We start from the raw sequence: 16214 nt of genomic DNA on the forward strand, positions 1-16214 counted from the left end.
ATTTGGTTGCTATTGTTTGCGATCAATTTCTAAATTGGATGGTTTGTATGATTATCTAAAGGATTATTATTACATTGCTTATATTTGAATGAAACGATGATATTAAAACTCTACAAGTAGAGATTAAAGATACTATAGTAGGATTATATAATGAATTTTGTACTAGATATGGTTTATGTGATAGTAGATCTTTTCAATCTAGTGTCTCACAAAGGGAGAAGAGTGGTAAACTTAATAGATGGTACAATCTGCTCATTAGTAGGTAAAAAAGACAAAAGGGAGCAACAAGTAATATCTTTGAATTAGAAAACTATTTAACCATTGCTTTTGAGTTCCGTGATTCCAAACATAGCACAGATTTCAAAATTCTAAAGTGGTGGAAAACTCATTTAACATAATTTTCAATCCTCACTCTCATAGCAAGACAGATGTTAGCATTCCCTTCTTTAATAGTTGCAGTTGAACAAACATTTAGCACTGGAGATTAATTTTGGACGACCGCCGTTCAAGATTAAATCCAGATGTTATGGAAGCTCACGAGACGACGAATTCTTCAATAATGATAGTGGAGATACCACCACCACGGGTACTACAACGGATAGTGACGATTGATGATAAGGTAAGTTGGGGTTATCAAAGGTAAAAGAACTACATGGACTTTGATTCTTCTACTCTTAAGAAGATATGTAGACTCTTAATAATAATTCATGAAGTTCAAGCCCCTTCCCTTTCTTTTTTTTTTTTTCCCTCAAATTTGATTACAATGTACAATTTCACTATAATTTATAATTGATAATTTATTATTTTAAATTAAATTTAAAATTCAAAAAATGAACCGGCCCTTGAATCTCGAACCGATACGCCCCTTTAAGGGTCGGTTTCCGTTCAAGCACGGCCATGAACTGGAACCGTCGGTTCATGAACTGGAACTAGTGATTCACGGTTCGTGGCCATGTATAGTCGCCGGGCCTTTGCTTGGCGAGTCGTCGTCGGCCCTAGGGGAGGGCTGGTGTCACCTAGGACTGTTGAGGGCCAATCGCCCCTCCGGCGATGGGTGGTGGCATTTTATGTTTTACTATTTTATTCTCAATTTTTTTTTTATTTTGCTTTTAAAATTTAATTTGATTTAAATAAGAATTGAGAATAAAAATAATAAAAATGCCACATAGTATTGAGGAATTAATTTAAAAATGTCACATCAGTATTTTTCGTTAAATAAATTAATGGTATCAACGAAAGGATTCGATTACACCAATTTAACAAGTTTTATGACTTGATTGCACTTTTTAAAAAATATGATCGATAAAAATGCCCCTGGTCAGGCATGTCTTTAAAATAAAGAGGGCGCTTTGTGTTTATTAAAATAAAATATACTTTATATCTTTATTTAAAAAATAATTTTTTTTAGGTTCTTATTTGGAATTTTTCTTAAAAACAGAGGAAAGAAAGAAAATAGAGAAAATAAAGAAGGAGTACGAGAAGAGGAAAAGGGGCCACCGGCTACCGGCCGACCACTGTCTCTTTCCCCTTCCTCTTCTTCGTCTCTGCAACTGCCATTGACAAAACCTCATCCTCTCTCTCTCTCTAAACCCCTTTTCTTCTCAAATTCATGAATTCAACTGGCGGGCCTCGAGAGCATGGTAAGTAGCTTCCTCACTCTCCCTGCGAAGCGTCGCCCTACGTACCAAGCCTCAGCATCGATGTCCGACCCCAGCCATAGCCTCCTCGCCGCCGCCAACGGCCCCTCCAAGCGCTCCAGGGCCCCTCCTCCGCCCCTCTCCGTCCCTCCCGGCCACGCCGCGTTCCGCCTCCTCTGCCACGCGTCCCGCATCGGCGGGGTCATCGGCAAGTCCGGCGCCACCATCAAGCATCTCCAGCAGTTGACCGGCGCGAAGATTCGGGTCGAGGACGCGCCCCAGGAATCGCCCGACCGGGTCATCACGGTGATTGCCTCGAGCGCGGTTTCGACCACAATCTCGGTCTCGCTCAACGGCGGCGGCGGCGGAGGCGGCAGTCGTGATGAGAGCCCGGGGGCGAGTGATGGTGATGGCGATGTTGAGGACGAGGTGGAGGTGTCCAAAGCGCAGGAGGCGCTGGTTAGGGTTTTTGAGAGGATCTTGGAAGTCGCAGCGGAGAGCAACGGAGTTGAAGTGGGAGTCGGGGTGGTTTCTTGCAGGGTTTTGGCGGGGAAGAGCCAGGCCGGGTCTGTGATTGGTAAAGGAGGGAAGACTGTGGAGAAGATAAGGAACGACAGTGGTTGCAAGATTAGGGTTTTGACTGAGCAGCTGCCTGCGTGTGCTGCTGCTGGCGAAGAAATGATAGAGGTAAGGTAGTGCTTGCAATGTTCAAGGTAGAGTTATGCCCCGTTTGGATAATTTGAGAGTCTTAGTGTTGCCGCGTGGTGTCATTTGCTCTTTTGGAAAAAAGAAAGTCTGCATCTTGAATCAGCATGAAATATCTGGTGTGAATATCGAGGTGAGGCCCTGTTGGGCTTTCTTCTGGACCTCTGGAAGATTGTTACTGTAAGTGACATGGCTTAACTAGGATTCTTGCTGTGGCGTTACGTGAATGATGGAATGCAAGAGCAATGCCCAGGTTCTAAGAAATTTCAATGGTTGATAAGATGGAGATGACTGAAATATGCTTTTAAAATGTGATTTGGTTTTCTTGACTGATAAAATTGACTGTTATTCATAAATGAATATAATACCTTACGAGAAGGGCAATAGGGTGGTCTATAGTCGCAAAAAGATTTGTTACATGAGGAATACATGTAGCTCATCTGCTAGTTTTATTCAGAGTTTCAACCTTGTCTTGTAATGATGGCATTCTCATTTGCTTGTGTCACTAGAATATGGAAAGCCGTTTTATAAGTGGAGTTAGTTGAGCCCAAGGATGCCATAGGAAAAAGATCGATGTTTCTCCTCTTTAAATTATTATTGTGGCGTTGCTATTTGTGTAAGTGTCCACTCATGTGGCAGATCGAAGGGGAGGTTCATGGAGTAAAGAAGGCACTTGTTGCGGTATCTGGCCGCCTTCAAGAATGTCCACCAGCTGATAAGATACCTGACAGGTCTCGGATAACTGGTGGCAGAACTCTTGATTCTTTGTCCCTCCAGACTTTGCCTGACTTTCATGTAGATCTTCCTCAGCGGAACCCAGTGTTGCCCGCAATGCCAAGTGGAGCAGTTAGTTATGGTGCAGGAGTTCATCCTGGAGTAAAGAAGGCACTTGTTGCGGTATCTGGCCGCCTTCAAGAATGTCCACCAGCTGATAAGATACCTGACAGGTCTCGGATAACTGGTGGCAGAACTCTTGATTCTTTGTCCCTCCAGACTTTGCCTGACTTTCATGTAGATCTTCCTCAGCGGAACCCAGTGTTGCCCGCAATGCCAAGTGGAGCAGTTAGTTATGGTGCAGGAGTTCATCCTTTGGCTGTTGAAGTAAACAGGGCCCCTACTATTGAAGCGAAAGCACTTCAGCAAGAAGTTAGCTACAGGATTCTTTGTTCCAATGACAGGGTTGGGGGTGTCATTGGAAGGGGGGGCTCCATTGTTAAGGCTCTTGAGAATGAATCAGGTGCTTCAATAAGTGTTGGACCTACTGTAGCTGAATGTGATGAGCGACTAATAACTATTACGGCTTTTGAGGTGTGTTAGTAGGTTTCTTTGACTAATTTACATCCAGCCTTTGGTGGATTGTGATGTATATGATGTTGGCTTTGAAATACAATGCAGAACCCCGAATCACGCTACTCACCTGCACAAAAGGCTGTTGTTCTTGTTTTCACGAGGTCAATTGAAGCTGGCTCTGAAAAGGTTCTGGATTCTGGGTCAAGTAAGGGTTCTCCCGTTACTGCTCGTCTTGCAGTCCCGTCGAACCTTGTTGGTTGCTTGTTGGGAAAAGGAGGCTCTATAGTTTCAGAAACTCGGAGGGTAACAGGGGCTAATATTTGGATAATGGTGGGTGACCAGGTCCCTAAGTGTGCATCAGAGGATGATGAAGTGGTACAGGTGTGATACCATGGCTTAATTCTTGCAAAAAAATATATTTGAGTATATGAACAATTTGAATATTCAAATCAACATGGGGTTAATATTGTATGCTGCAGTTTGAATATGATGCCAAAGGCCTAAACTATAGTGGTGCAACTGGTAAAGAGTTGATTAATCTTTTTGTGAGATTGCTTGTATGTCTTTGCAAGAAGGCAAGCTTTATCCACATGTAAGAATCGACTATTTTGATTTTCAAGTTTTTTCATGGATGCTCGAAATGACCTGAGTTTCAAGGTTTTCCATGGTTAACTCAATTATGTCAACATGTTGTGATTCATTTTGGTCATGTGCAAGAAATGTGGCCTATGTTCTATGCAAGATGAAGCACAATATATTGGAGCTATAAGTTTGTACGTTTTTTGACCAAAAATAAAAGTTTGTGCGCTTTGAAGCCTGTATGCAAATTCTGTTGCTAGCCACTGTCTTATTTTCTAAAGGAGTTGGGAATGGGGCTACTGCAAGGATGGGCTTCCTTCACCGTTGCGCTTGTGGGGTCTTGATTGGGTGGCTGTACCTGAATAATTGAGATGATCGACATGCATGAATAAGTAAACTAGTTCAGTTGACATTGCTAAAAAAAAGTATATTGATCCTTGGAGGACATGTAGTGGGAGGCTTTGAATTTGTTATGTCAAAATCCGGCATGTAGATTGGGAGAGATGATTAGAGTATGATGCAATATTCTTTGTTCATTCATCGGCCGCAAGTATGTACATTGTTTAGTAAATATTATTTTCCTTTTTCGATAAGTTTTTCATGCCAATGTAATTTCCTCCCATGATGTCTGTGATTACTTGCACAACTTTTATCACTCCCCTTTTCCACTGCAATTGATGCCATGCATGACTGCAATTTGAAACTATGAAACCTTGGGTTTAAGTTTTAGTACCTTGTTTGACACAAGCTATGTATAATGAAGATAAAATCTCCTTCAAGGATTCATAACTGGTAGCTAGTGGAGGATTTTTGGTTATCTATATTATATATAAATTTCAACAGAAGTTCCATAACTTTTTCTGGGTTTTATTATTTTCTTTGTTCTATCAAGTGCTCCTGGGATGTTTTGAGCATTAAACACCCTTACAGATGTATAAATTCAAATGAAGGGATTTATTTGTGTCATTTAGAATAATCTAAGTTCTTACATGAGACGGCAAGTGATGCTTTACTGATGTAATGTTCGCTGGTATGGTGCTTCGACTATTAGAAAGTGGGCTGTAAGCAGCCTTCGATGGTTAGATAAAACTTGCTGTTCTGCATATTGCTGAAAACATATGATATGTTATTCGTCCGGATCCCTGTGGGGGAAGTTCAATTGGTATGGCTGCGCAGGGCTTACAGGTTGTGGGGTTTGTGTTGGGTAAAGGATGCATCTGTGGCAGGGTACCACCTTTATATTCTCTGCCTCCTCTCTCCTTGTCGTTTATCATAGAACCATTAAGAGGTTTTTCATTCTAGCATTGTTTTTTCATTATTAAAATTATACATGAAATGGCAACCACAAGAATTTATTTGAGATTCAGGCTTTGGCCCGGGCCATGACCTACCAGGCATGAATTTTTTTCTCCTCGGACCAAAATCTTTACAGAAGCCCGCCTAGCCTGGCCCATGCTCTACCCTAATGTCATATTCTTTATTGGGAACTGATAAATCATAAGTCTAATTACGTTTTCCGTGAAAAAGATAATTTGGTGTAGGTTGTAAATTTCCGTGTAGAAGAGTACTAATATATGCACTGGAGGATAGCTCAATTTGATGTTCTTCCGGTCCAATGGCCTGGTGCCACTAGTCTATTTAAAGTAAGTATGGAAATTTTATTATGATAGGTCATGGAAGCGGTACTTCTAACTACTGAGCTTTCATCTCTGGGAGGTTCACAAGAGATGTGCCATCTCCTGGGTTTACGATAATTCATGCTAATTAGTTGCTTGTTACAGTGTTATTGACATTCTGGGGGACTTAGATGAAAAAAGTTGTAGGGTTGAGATGTGATGATAGCTTTTGGTGTATGTAAGGTTCTTATGTGTGTGGACCATAATGATAACTTTTAGCATGTTGAGTGAACACAACTTATGAGAATAGTTTGCAGATATGCATTTATTGCTACTATATTCTAACTAGTCTATTATGCAGATTTCGGGGGAGTTTCCTAATGTTCAGAATGCGTTATACAATATAACTGGTAGACTGCGAGATAACATTCTTCCCAGCTCATCGAACAATTTGGGAAGCAGAATGGCTTCCTCTGTTTTGGCAGAGACTAGTCCTTATGGAAGACTAAAGGATCCTGTTGCTCTGGGTTTGGACACATCACCAGGTATTTCTCCAGGTCTAAGCAGATACGCTACTTTGACACCTAGTACAGATCAACCTGGATTAAGGCATCATCTTGATCATCCTTCCCCACCAAGGTTGTGGACATCACAGGTGTGTTCTCTTTGCTCAAATTTCTTTGGTGCATACTCCTTGTATGTAGAGATCGAAGGGATTTCTGAGCACATTCACTTCTGTGGTCATTTTGTTTGCAGGGGGTTGCTGGAGTTCCACAAAGGAGCATCTCAGATGTTGGCAGAGGTTTGACATCACTAAGAAGTGGTACAGAACTTGGCAGGTTGGTAGTCTGCGGTCTAGCTATAAGAGCATATTACATTACTTTTTTTGTCAAGAATATTAGAGGTGGCACTTGAAGTTAGATTGTGAACTGTATATTGAATAAGCTTATAAGGATTTACGAATCATGTTGGCTTTTCTTTCTTTTTGAGGGCGTGATTGGGTAATTTCCATGTTCTAGATTTTCTTTATCACATCAAAGTGGGGCCCATGGATATTTTGTATTTGAAGACTAAGTCACGGCAGTCCATGGCAAGAGACCTGCATGTTACGATCTAACCATCAATTCACTATTGAGCTCTTTGTGGGACTGCAGTTAACTGAGAGTCTCAGCTTTTGTTCTTGAAGCTTGCAAACTTATTAGCCATTCGGTTTCCGAGCTAATAATTTTTCCTATTAGTGTATTTCGAAACATGTCTGCAGTTGTAGAGACCGAATTACTTGATCACTGCAACTGCTAGATAATCTAAACGATGCTTCTCTTGTGCATACCCAGAGAGTGAAGTGCCTAACTAATATCAGGATTTGTAATGGACGCCACAGAAAGCGTACTTATTAGGTGTTTGGGTTGCAACTTTTCTGTTTACTTATCCTCATAACCTAACTGGTGCAGTGGGAGTAAATCTGCTGTTGTGACAAACACTACGGTTGAGATCATTGTACCTGAAAATGTCATCCACTGTGTCTATGGGGAGAATGGTAACAATTTGACTAGACTGAGACAGGTAACTCATACATGCTTGTTTGGCAGATTACCTGCTTCATTTGGTGTTCTTAATTTGGCGAACAAAAGTTCTGCTCTACTTTTCAACTTGTGTTTGTAGTCAGTTAAAATGTTTCGATCCACGTCTAGCCCTCATCTTACAGAAGCACTTACATTTCTGTGCTCGTTTGGAAGGCCAATTATATTCTTGCCCAATGATATGTGCCCTTGTTAATCCCTGAACTCGAGTTGACTGAAACCCTGGAATTCATGGCTATCTGATCTCAACTGGTTTTTGATACTTCTATTTGTTTCCTTTTGGCATTTGATTAGTTGGCCTAAAAATTTATAGACTACACTCTTGTCTTGAATGCAAATAGGGTGAAGGGATCAGATTTGAGATCTTTTAGGTTTTGATAAAGGTGGATGGCAAATGTGCCAAACTTCCGTCCCCATATCTTTTGACTATCCGTGTTTAGTTTCCAGCATCCTATGGAAATTCTTCCATTGGTTCACTGTTGCTTTGTTCTTTTCCTTGAATACATAAGCTACATTTCATGTAAAGGTGCAAAATGTCAACATACCATTGTTCTTTTCTTGAATATTGAAGTCAATGGAAAGTATCATGAAAGGGACCGGGCTTACTTACAACAGATAATACTAGATACAAGAGACGAAAGGTCAACGTACCATTCTTGTCATTCTCTGTACTGCATATCAATCTGTAGCCATCAGTTTTTGATTTATTATAGTTCAGTTCAACTGATGTTTACCCCATGATGCCCTTCCGATAGATTTCTGGTGCAAAGGTTATAGTGCACGAACCTCGTCCAGGGAAAAGTGAGAGGACCATTGTCATCTCTGGCACGCCGGATGAGACTCAAGCTGCGCAAAGCCTTCTTCATGCATTTATTCTCACTGGTTCATGACAACAGATTCACTAATGGAACCTTCGGCTTTGCATCTTTTGGCGGTTTCTTCTCTGTAAGTGGACACAAACTTTAGAAGCCAATTCATCTGGAGAGACGTTTGTTTCAAATATCATTGTTATTCTTTTTCTGCAGAGCTATTTGCATCTCTTTCTTGTAGATTGTAAAATAGGAATTAGAAAAAAAAAATCAAAAGTCTATTGCATGATTCTCCATGTTCTGTTTATTCACGGATCAAGTTTCTTCTCTTTAGATTATTCTTTTCTGCGGGGAGTCAAAATTCTTTTTACTTACATGTACGGTGAAAATAGGAATGAAGTAGCGAAAGTCACTGGGAAAAAACTACCGAAAGTCATTACGAGTTTATACAAATTCCTTGCGCAGGGCCCAATGCCATCGCGGTGGTCGGAGGTGTCCTGACTCCGTGTCTGTCGAGATTGATGCTGAAGAAGGAATGAGAATCTTTGGACCGGGGATCGAGGGTATTTCCACAGTTGGGGATAAGTAAAATGTTCAGTGACAATAGCTATGTGGCCCAGTTAATAAGAGGGAGGAGCAGGGGCAAGTGCAGCTAGCACTCTTTGGTCGTGCAACTTGAATGAGATGAATGGTAGGTCATACCTGTTTGAAAGTATTCTCATCTATATGGCAAGGAGTGTACAATCTTTTCCACGGCTCGAAACATTCTCTACGATCTCACCATTTCTTCTTTTTTCATTTGAATCAGGCCAGACTATATAAAAGTAGACAAGTTTCAAGTTGTTAATCACTTTTGAATTATGCGAAATAACGAGAGCAACTAGTGCTATAGATGCGCTTGTAAAGAAGTTGATCTAGTAAAATCTTTCAATTTTTAATCCACCGATTTCTCCTTACGTGTTTTATGTAATGGGTACTTTGAAAGTTGGCCTACACCAGACCGACGATGCTCATGTCTACTCGTCTGTCATGTGTCTTTGTCTTTTTGGTAAATGATTGAACATGGGAGATGAACACATATTGTTGGCCTGAGTGGTTGATCTGTTCATCGCCTCGGATCCGTAGAAAGCAATCACAGCAAAAACAAAACTGTCACCGGTTTCCACGGTCGTCACAAATGGTCAATAAGGAACATATTCTAGCTAGAATCCGGCCTATCGTGGAATGAATGATGTTGGCCGTTGATCCTGTGGATCCCACATGTATTTAACTTGATTTAGAGTTGTATTGTTCACCCGGTCGGTCGACATGGATTTGGTTCGTGCAAGTATTTTCTCACGAGGCCATAGAATTTCTTGAAGTGGCAATAATGCAAAACAACTTGAAAAGGAAAAAATATGACAGTCGATGGGTCTAAAATTTTGGGCAAAAGGACACTTTTAATGCTAAAAGTTAGGTACGGAGTTCATTTTAGTGCTAAAAATTTCAATTGGATCATTTTAGTGCCAAGTTGAAGATAAAAGGATCACTTTAGTGCCTCCGGTAAGAATTTCTAGCCAAAAAAATACATGACTTTTTGAATTAAAATTAATTGCTGAGCTGTCAAATATTTTAGAAAGCGCAATCCACATGGAGGTTAAGAAATGACGTTGTTTCATTTGACGTGGCACCACGTCTAAAAACGGCGTCGTTTGCTTCACGGATCAATTAAGATGAGATGGCATTGTCTTCTCCATCGCAAACAGAAGTCTATAGTTCGTCTTCTCCATTGTGAAATAAAAGCCACACTTTGTCTTCTCCATCGCGACGATGCCACTCCACTTCGTAGTTTCGTTGTGAGCTGACCATCACTGCGGCTGCACTTTGTTGCTCGCCATCACACTCCATCGTGGGTTCTGATAAGTATGTTGCTTCCCCATTGTTCGCGAATTTCATTGGAAAAGAAAAAATTAGGGCTTTCGGAAGTGGAGCAAAATTAGGGCTTCGTAGGCTTTCTCCATCTTTGTAGAGCGAGAGGGGATGATGGCGCTTCGAGGGAATTGTGCATAAAAGTAGGGCTTGGTGTGACCTTTATGTAAGAAAAAATAGGGCTCCATGGTACACCCAATCTGTTGGGTAGAAAAGATAGGACTCGGTGGGGAGCTCAAGATAACTTTTGTGGCATTTGTGTTAAATTATTAAGGATATTTTGCTTGGTATGGACCTCCACGTGAAAAAAATTGGGCGTTTCTTACATTTGGTTGCTGTTTTGTATAAAAAAAGGGTTTGTTGGGGACCTCAACAGTGCATGTGTGATAATTTATTAGCCTTTGTTGCTTGGTGAGGACCTCCCTGTTATAATTTTTTTTTTGTCTTTGTTTGCTTTGTTGTTTGTTCACATAATAAATTTTTTTCTTCCTTGGTTGCAGTGTAGGCATGGAGGACAAGCAACATCTTGTAGCTATTATTGTACGGTATGGTGGAAAATTTGTTATTGGCATCAATGAGTTGGAATATGAAGGTGAGCTTGAATGTATCATCTTTCTCGATGCAAGCAAGGCATCTTATATTCAATTCGTGAGGGAGATAGTCTATTATTATAGATGTAAAGTTGATAAATTGCATTACCGTGCTCCTGGGAAGGCCTTGTGTTACGGGTTGCGATTCTTCGAGGATGATAATAGTCTTATGGATATTATTTACCATTATCTTCATGTTGAGGAAATGATGGTATATGTTGAGCATGACGATATTAATGAAGATGAAGATGATGATGGCACTCAAACAGAAGAAGTAGGAGAAAAATTTGTTTTAGACGAAGGGCAATTTGAGAGGCAAGAGCAAGCAGCAAGTAATGCTAAGCAAGTTCAGCAACATGGGAGATGTCTCGAAGTATCCGGTGAAGACATAGAGAATGAAGGATTGATTGGATTAGTTTGGGAATTTACGGAAGCCAGTGAATTAGAAGATGAAACTTTGGCGGTTGTCAATAGTGCAAGTGATGATGATGATAAAGAACTTGCACGTTCAAGGCAAAAGCAAAAGGAATTTCTAAGAAACAAATTTGCAACCTTTAGAGAGTCGCATAAGTCTCAACCAGAAAATAGAGATGCAAGAGGTGTAGCTGCTGGTAATGAAACCGAATATGAAAAAAGTGGCGATGACGACGAGAGTGCTAGTTTCGGGAGTGAACTTTAAGGTGATAAAATATCCGTGTGTAGAAAAAGGAAAAGTAAGTACCCCTGCTATGATCCTACCATTACATGTCCAGTATTGTGTGTAGGAATGAGGTTTGATGATGCCAAACAGTTAAAAGAAGCTATTGTCAAAAGCCTAATTTCTGAACAAAGGTATATGAAATTTTATAGACACACTAAGGACTTTCTCAAAGCTAAGTGTTCATAACGGAATTGTTCTTGGAAGATTTGTGGTGCACTGAGTAAGAGGACCAAGTTATTCCAGATTAGGTCATTGCGGGAAGAATATATTTGTCCCATTATTTTTTACAACAAAAAGGGTAACAAGTTCATGGTTGTTGAAGCATTTCTTCAACACTATTAAGGTAATGCTCGAGATCAAGAGTCCTTAGTTGAAGCTGTTAGTGAAGAAGCAACTGGTGGTTAATGTGTCGAGGAATTAATGCAAAAGAACCAAGCGTAAAGTGATGAAGGCATTGATGGGTCGGTATAAGGAAGAGTATGCCTAGATTTGAGATTATGCTTACGAGTGTAGGCTTCAAAACTCATCCATTAGAGTTTATGTAGATGTTGTTGAGAGGCCACTGCTCAACTCTGGGATCAAGTTTGATAGATTTTATATTTGCTTTGACGTATACAAACGAGGATTTCTGATCGATTATAGAAGAATTGTAGGATTGGATGGATGTTTTCCGAAAGGGGTACGGATAGGGGAGTTGTTAGCTGCCATTGGGAGAGATGCCAATGACCAAATGTATCCCATAGTCCGGGCTGTTGTCAATGTAGATAGCAAGGACACTTGGTCCCAGTTCCTAAAGAATTTGATCGCTAACCTTGAGATAACTTATGGGGGAGTTTGGGGCATTCATGAGTAACCAACAAAAGTTAATGCCATTGTAAGTTCATAGCTTGGGCTATTATTAAATTGCTTATTGCTTATTGCTTTTCTTGATAATCATATATATATTTTTAATTATTATAGGGACTTATTCCAACATTAGCTGAATTGTTGCCATATGCTGAACATAGGATATGTGCAAGGCACATCTATACAAGCTGGACAAAGAACTATAAAAAAGACAAGCTACGTACGCAATTTTGGCAGATAGCAAAGAGTGCCAACATGGTTGAATTTAGAATAGCCAAGAAGGAATTGTTAGAGCCGACAAAGGATAGTTTTGAGGCACTATTTCAAACCGATCATAAGCATTGGTGTAGGGCATTCTTCAGCGAAGAATTTAAGTGCGATATCGTCGACAACAACCTTAGCAAAGCATTTAATGGTATAATATTTGAAGCCGGGTGCAAACCGATCATCAGCATACTTGAAGACATATGAGTCATGGTTATGAGAAGGCTGCGGATACAAAGAGATGAGGTTGCAAAGTGGACAAGACAATGTGGTTCTAGGATCGCCAAAAAATTGGACGACAACCTCGTTGTTACAAGTTTCTGTCATCCAACATGGAATGGAGATGATGGTTTTGGGATTATGAACAATGACGATATGTATTTCGTCCACTTAGAAAGGAGAAAGTGTTCATGCCGAACTTGGCAATTAACTGGAATTCCTTTTGCACATGCCATTTGTGCAATCCAATTCAAGCAACGGAATCTAGAGGAATACCTACATGAGTATTACAAGAAAAACACATATTTGAGTCTTACAAATTCATGATGCAGCCTCTCGGATTGAGCAAATTTTGGGAGCTAGCCGATTGTGAAGCCCTTATACATTTGCCTTTGAAAAAGCTAAAAGGAAAGCTAAAACGAAAATGAAGAATAGACTCGGGGGAGGTCTCAAGTTAGAGAATGAGCAGAATTGGTGCAAAGATGAAGTGGTCCTATTGTGGAAGGAAAAATAAAAAAGGTTGTCAATTAAAGAAGCAACATCAACAATAGCTTACTAATGGATCAAGTGTAGGGGCAGCTGCAACTTAAGGGCCTATTGATGGGCCAAATATAGGGCCAACAGTTGGGCCTACTCATAGGCCAACCCCGGGGCTTACTGTTGGGCCAACATTTGGGCCAATTGAAGAAGCTATCGATGAGTCGGCTTAAGGCCTTAAGCAAAGTTCGCAGACAATGATAGTTGAAGTTTCATAGTGTTATCACTTTATTCGGTGATGTCGAGAGTGAAGTGAATCGGTGTATGTACCGCAAAGTCAGTGGGAGGAATTTTATCTCACTATAGACAGTATGTTGCTTACAAGCAGATATCTTGGATTACCGCATGAGGTGAAGCAAAATGTTGTCATGAAAGACCTTGGTAAGGCGTCTTTTGTCCTAGGCATTGAGATCCATTGGGATCATTTTTGCTAGATATTGGATTTGTCTCGGAGGACATATGTTGATTGTATTGTGGAAAAATTCAGTATACAGATCTGTAACTCAAAAATTGGTCCTGTCATTAAGGATGATAAACCGAATCTGTTATCGTGTCCTCATACGGAAGTTGAGAGAACCCAAATGTTGTTTTTACAACTTGAGGTAGATATCTGTCAAATCCAAGAAACAATCACCGGATTGCTGCCAAGAAAGTTTTAAGGTATTTAAAGAGGACAAAAGACTACATGCTGATTCACAAGTCAAGGACTTGTAGCTAGTAGGGTATTCGGATTTAGACCTTACTAGTTATCCGGATGACAAGAAGTTGACAACATGGTACATTTTTATGTTAGTAGGTAGTGTAGTATAATGAAAAGTAGAAATACAAATCTATGTTATCCTATGCTATTCAAGTGGAGTTTATAGCATACTTTTAGGTCATTACTCAAATTATTTGGTTACGGAACCTCATTGGGGAGTTGACCATATTTAATTTTGTGGATAGACCCATACAATTATGATATGACGATGGCTTTGCAGTATTGTTTGTCAACAACAACAAAGGTCTTAAGGGGCCTAAATGTCTGGCGGTCAATGTTTGACCATGAAGGAATCATATGAAGAATGGTGACATTAAAGTGGAGCATAGTTTCATAGATGATATGATTGTGGACCCATCGGCTAAAGGTCTACGCCCTTATGTATTTGAAATGACATGTCATTAAGATGGGCTTAGAGGCATCATTGAATGCGGTTGTTCGGTGGGAGTTGTTTTCAGCTTTTGCTTTAATAAAGTTTACATATGTGATTGTTACATTTTGTAACGTCTTGATATGTATCAACTCTATTGCATGCAATAAAGTATTTGAGTTGAGTACGTATATCTATTGAAAATCTCAAGGTATATGTAAACCTTGAGCAAAGGTCAGGGGCATTCAATCACCAAACTTAAGGTTATGTTTTGTTACACATAAAGTAAGGTTAATCATTAATGTAAGACATATTGAGGTTCATTGGAACCATAAAGGACATTTTCTAGTGCACATAATGTTTCGTGGCACATAAGGAGAGAGAATGTAACCCGACAAAGGGGATGGCACATAAAGTAACTCTTTTATGAGGTGTCATCCATTTGTCACACTACCATATTGAATCCATATCAGTAGAGTTAAAACACTAGTGACCATGGACGGCTCTGCATACGGTTTTATGCGATTACTACCATGATTTGGTGTTTAAGACTCTATGTGATTGGATTGGCTATTAAGAATAACCCCTAGACCAGCATAAAAGTGTGCACTACAGTACACTTTCAATTAATAGAGCCCAAGTGGGAGAATGTAAGAGTTTTTCTGATGTGACCTACATTAATTGAAATTGTAATTACCATTTTTACGGGATTGGCCTAATAAAGGAAAGATATAAGGATTCTTAATGGGCCAAATATGGGCCTAACTAGTGTGGGCAGAGTTCGACCCGACCCGTGATAAGAGGGCCCAGTTAAAACTCTATAAATAGGGCTTAGGCGTCCCCTTTAACCCTGAAAAACTTCATACGCCTTTTACGACTCCTCATAAGGTGAGAAAGGAGAGTGTGGGGCGGTTTCATCGACGCTAGGCATTCGAAGGGCGATACAAGGGAAGTGCTTAAGCTTCGGATTGTCAAATTTTCGCATTAGAAACGACGAATCCCAACAGGTGCACAAATTCTTTTCCTCTATTGTTTTATTTCTAGTTTTCGATTACGGCGATCCTAAGGTGTCGTTTGCGACGACGGACGGCCGTTTGGACGGCCAACAACAAGAAGAAGAAGAAGACAGAGACTCTTGATTAGTCAACCTCTCTGAGTGCTACTTTCTGGTATCACATGACAACTTTAGGTTTTCTATTTTATTTTGGCCGTCCTCATGTAAACTGATGAAAACGTTCACCTCATGAGCTAAGGGAGGAGGACAAAGCTGTCACTCTCCCCGATCACATGTTAAATCTAGGTGTTGCATTTGTTTTTGGTCATAAACACTACGATGTTTTCTAGTAAACTAGACGGAAATGAGTGCAAATTTATAGCGACGAGGTCGAAGGAAAACTTGACAATGAGACATTGAGATCAAACACAAATAAGGATCTAAAGTGCCCTTATTTTCTAGATATGTAGAAACAAGACATTGAGACCAGACACGATATTGAGACAAGAAATCATTGATATGTAGGAGCCCTTGATTGGAGTTTATTAAAATGTGGCCCTTCTTTTATTCTTTGAGTATCCCATCACTTATTTGAGGAAAATCCACCTCGATTGGTCATTGGATTTGATTGAGCTTTTATATTTTGTACAGTTTTCCCTCACCTGTAGTTTAAACTTTTGTTGGACCTTTTAACATGATTGTAGAGCCAACTCTTGATTCTTCGTGCATCACTTGTGTTTCATTTTCTCGTATGGAATCTGTTTATCTTATCCTATGTCCATCAATGCCACATGGTACTTTTCATCCAAT

The 16214-nt window shown here is 40.1% G+C and overlaps 1 protein-coding gene across 1 annotated transcript; it reads left to right on the forward strand.

Moving 5' to 3' along the window:
• The first annotated feature begins 1520 nt into the window (after positions 1-1520).
• Positions 1521-9059, forward strand: LOC115746602 (KH domain-containing protein HEN4-like). Its single transcript, XM_048278653.1, has 9 exons — positions 1521-2324; positions 2982-3073; positions 3290-3650; positions 3738-4013; positions 6189-6482; positions 6584-6666; positions 7279-7390; positions 8163-8352; positions 8682-9059. Exons 1-8 carry the CDS (start codon positions 1638-1640, stop codon positions 8295-8297), a joined length of 2040 nt encoding a protein of 679 aa, XP_048134610.1. The 5' UTR covers positions 1521-1637; the 3' UTR covers positions 8298-8352; positions 8682-9059.
• Positions 9060-16214: the final 7155 nt, after the last annotated feature.

The sequence above is a fragment of the Rhodamnia argentea genome, chromosome 5 (genome assembly GCF_020921035.1).
Source record: "Rhodamnia argentea isolate NSW1041297 chromosome 5, ASM2092103v1, whole genome shotgun sequence".
NCBI classification, from domain to species: Eukaryota; Viridiplantae; Streptophyta; class Magnoliopsida; order Myrtales; family Myrtaceae; genus Rhodamnia; species Rhodamnia argentea.

What these genes read in the sequence shown, in the direction of transcription:
- LOC115746602 (XM_048278653.1), top strand. Translation starts at nt 1,638, where the DNA reads ATGGTAAGTAGCTTCCTCACTCTCCCTGCGAAGCGTCGCCCTACGTAC. An exon ending in CTGGCGAAGAAATGATAGAG is followed by an intron (nt 2,325 to 2,981) that starts GTAAGGTAGTGC and finishes CTCATGTGGCAG; the next exon opens with ATCGAAGGGGAGGTTCATGG. An exon ending in CAAGGTTGTGGACATCACAG is followed by an intron (nt 6,483 to 6,583) that starts GTGTGTTCTCTT and finishes TTTTGTTTGCAG; the next exon opens with GGGGTTGCTGGAGTTCCACA.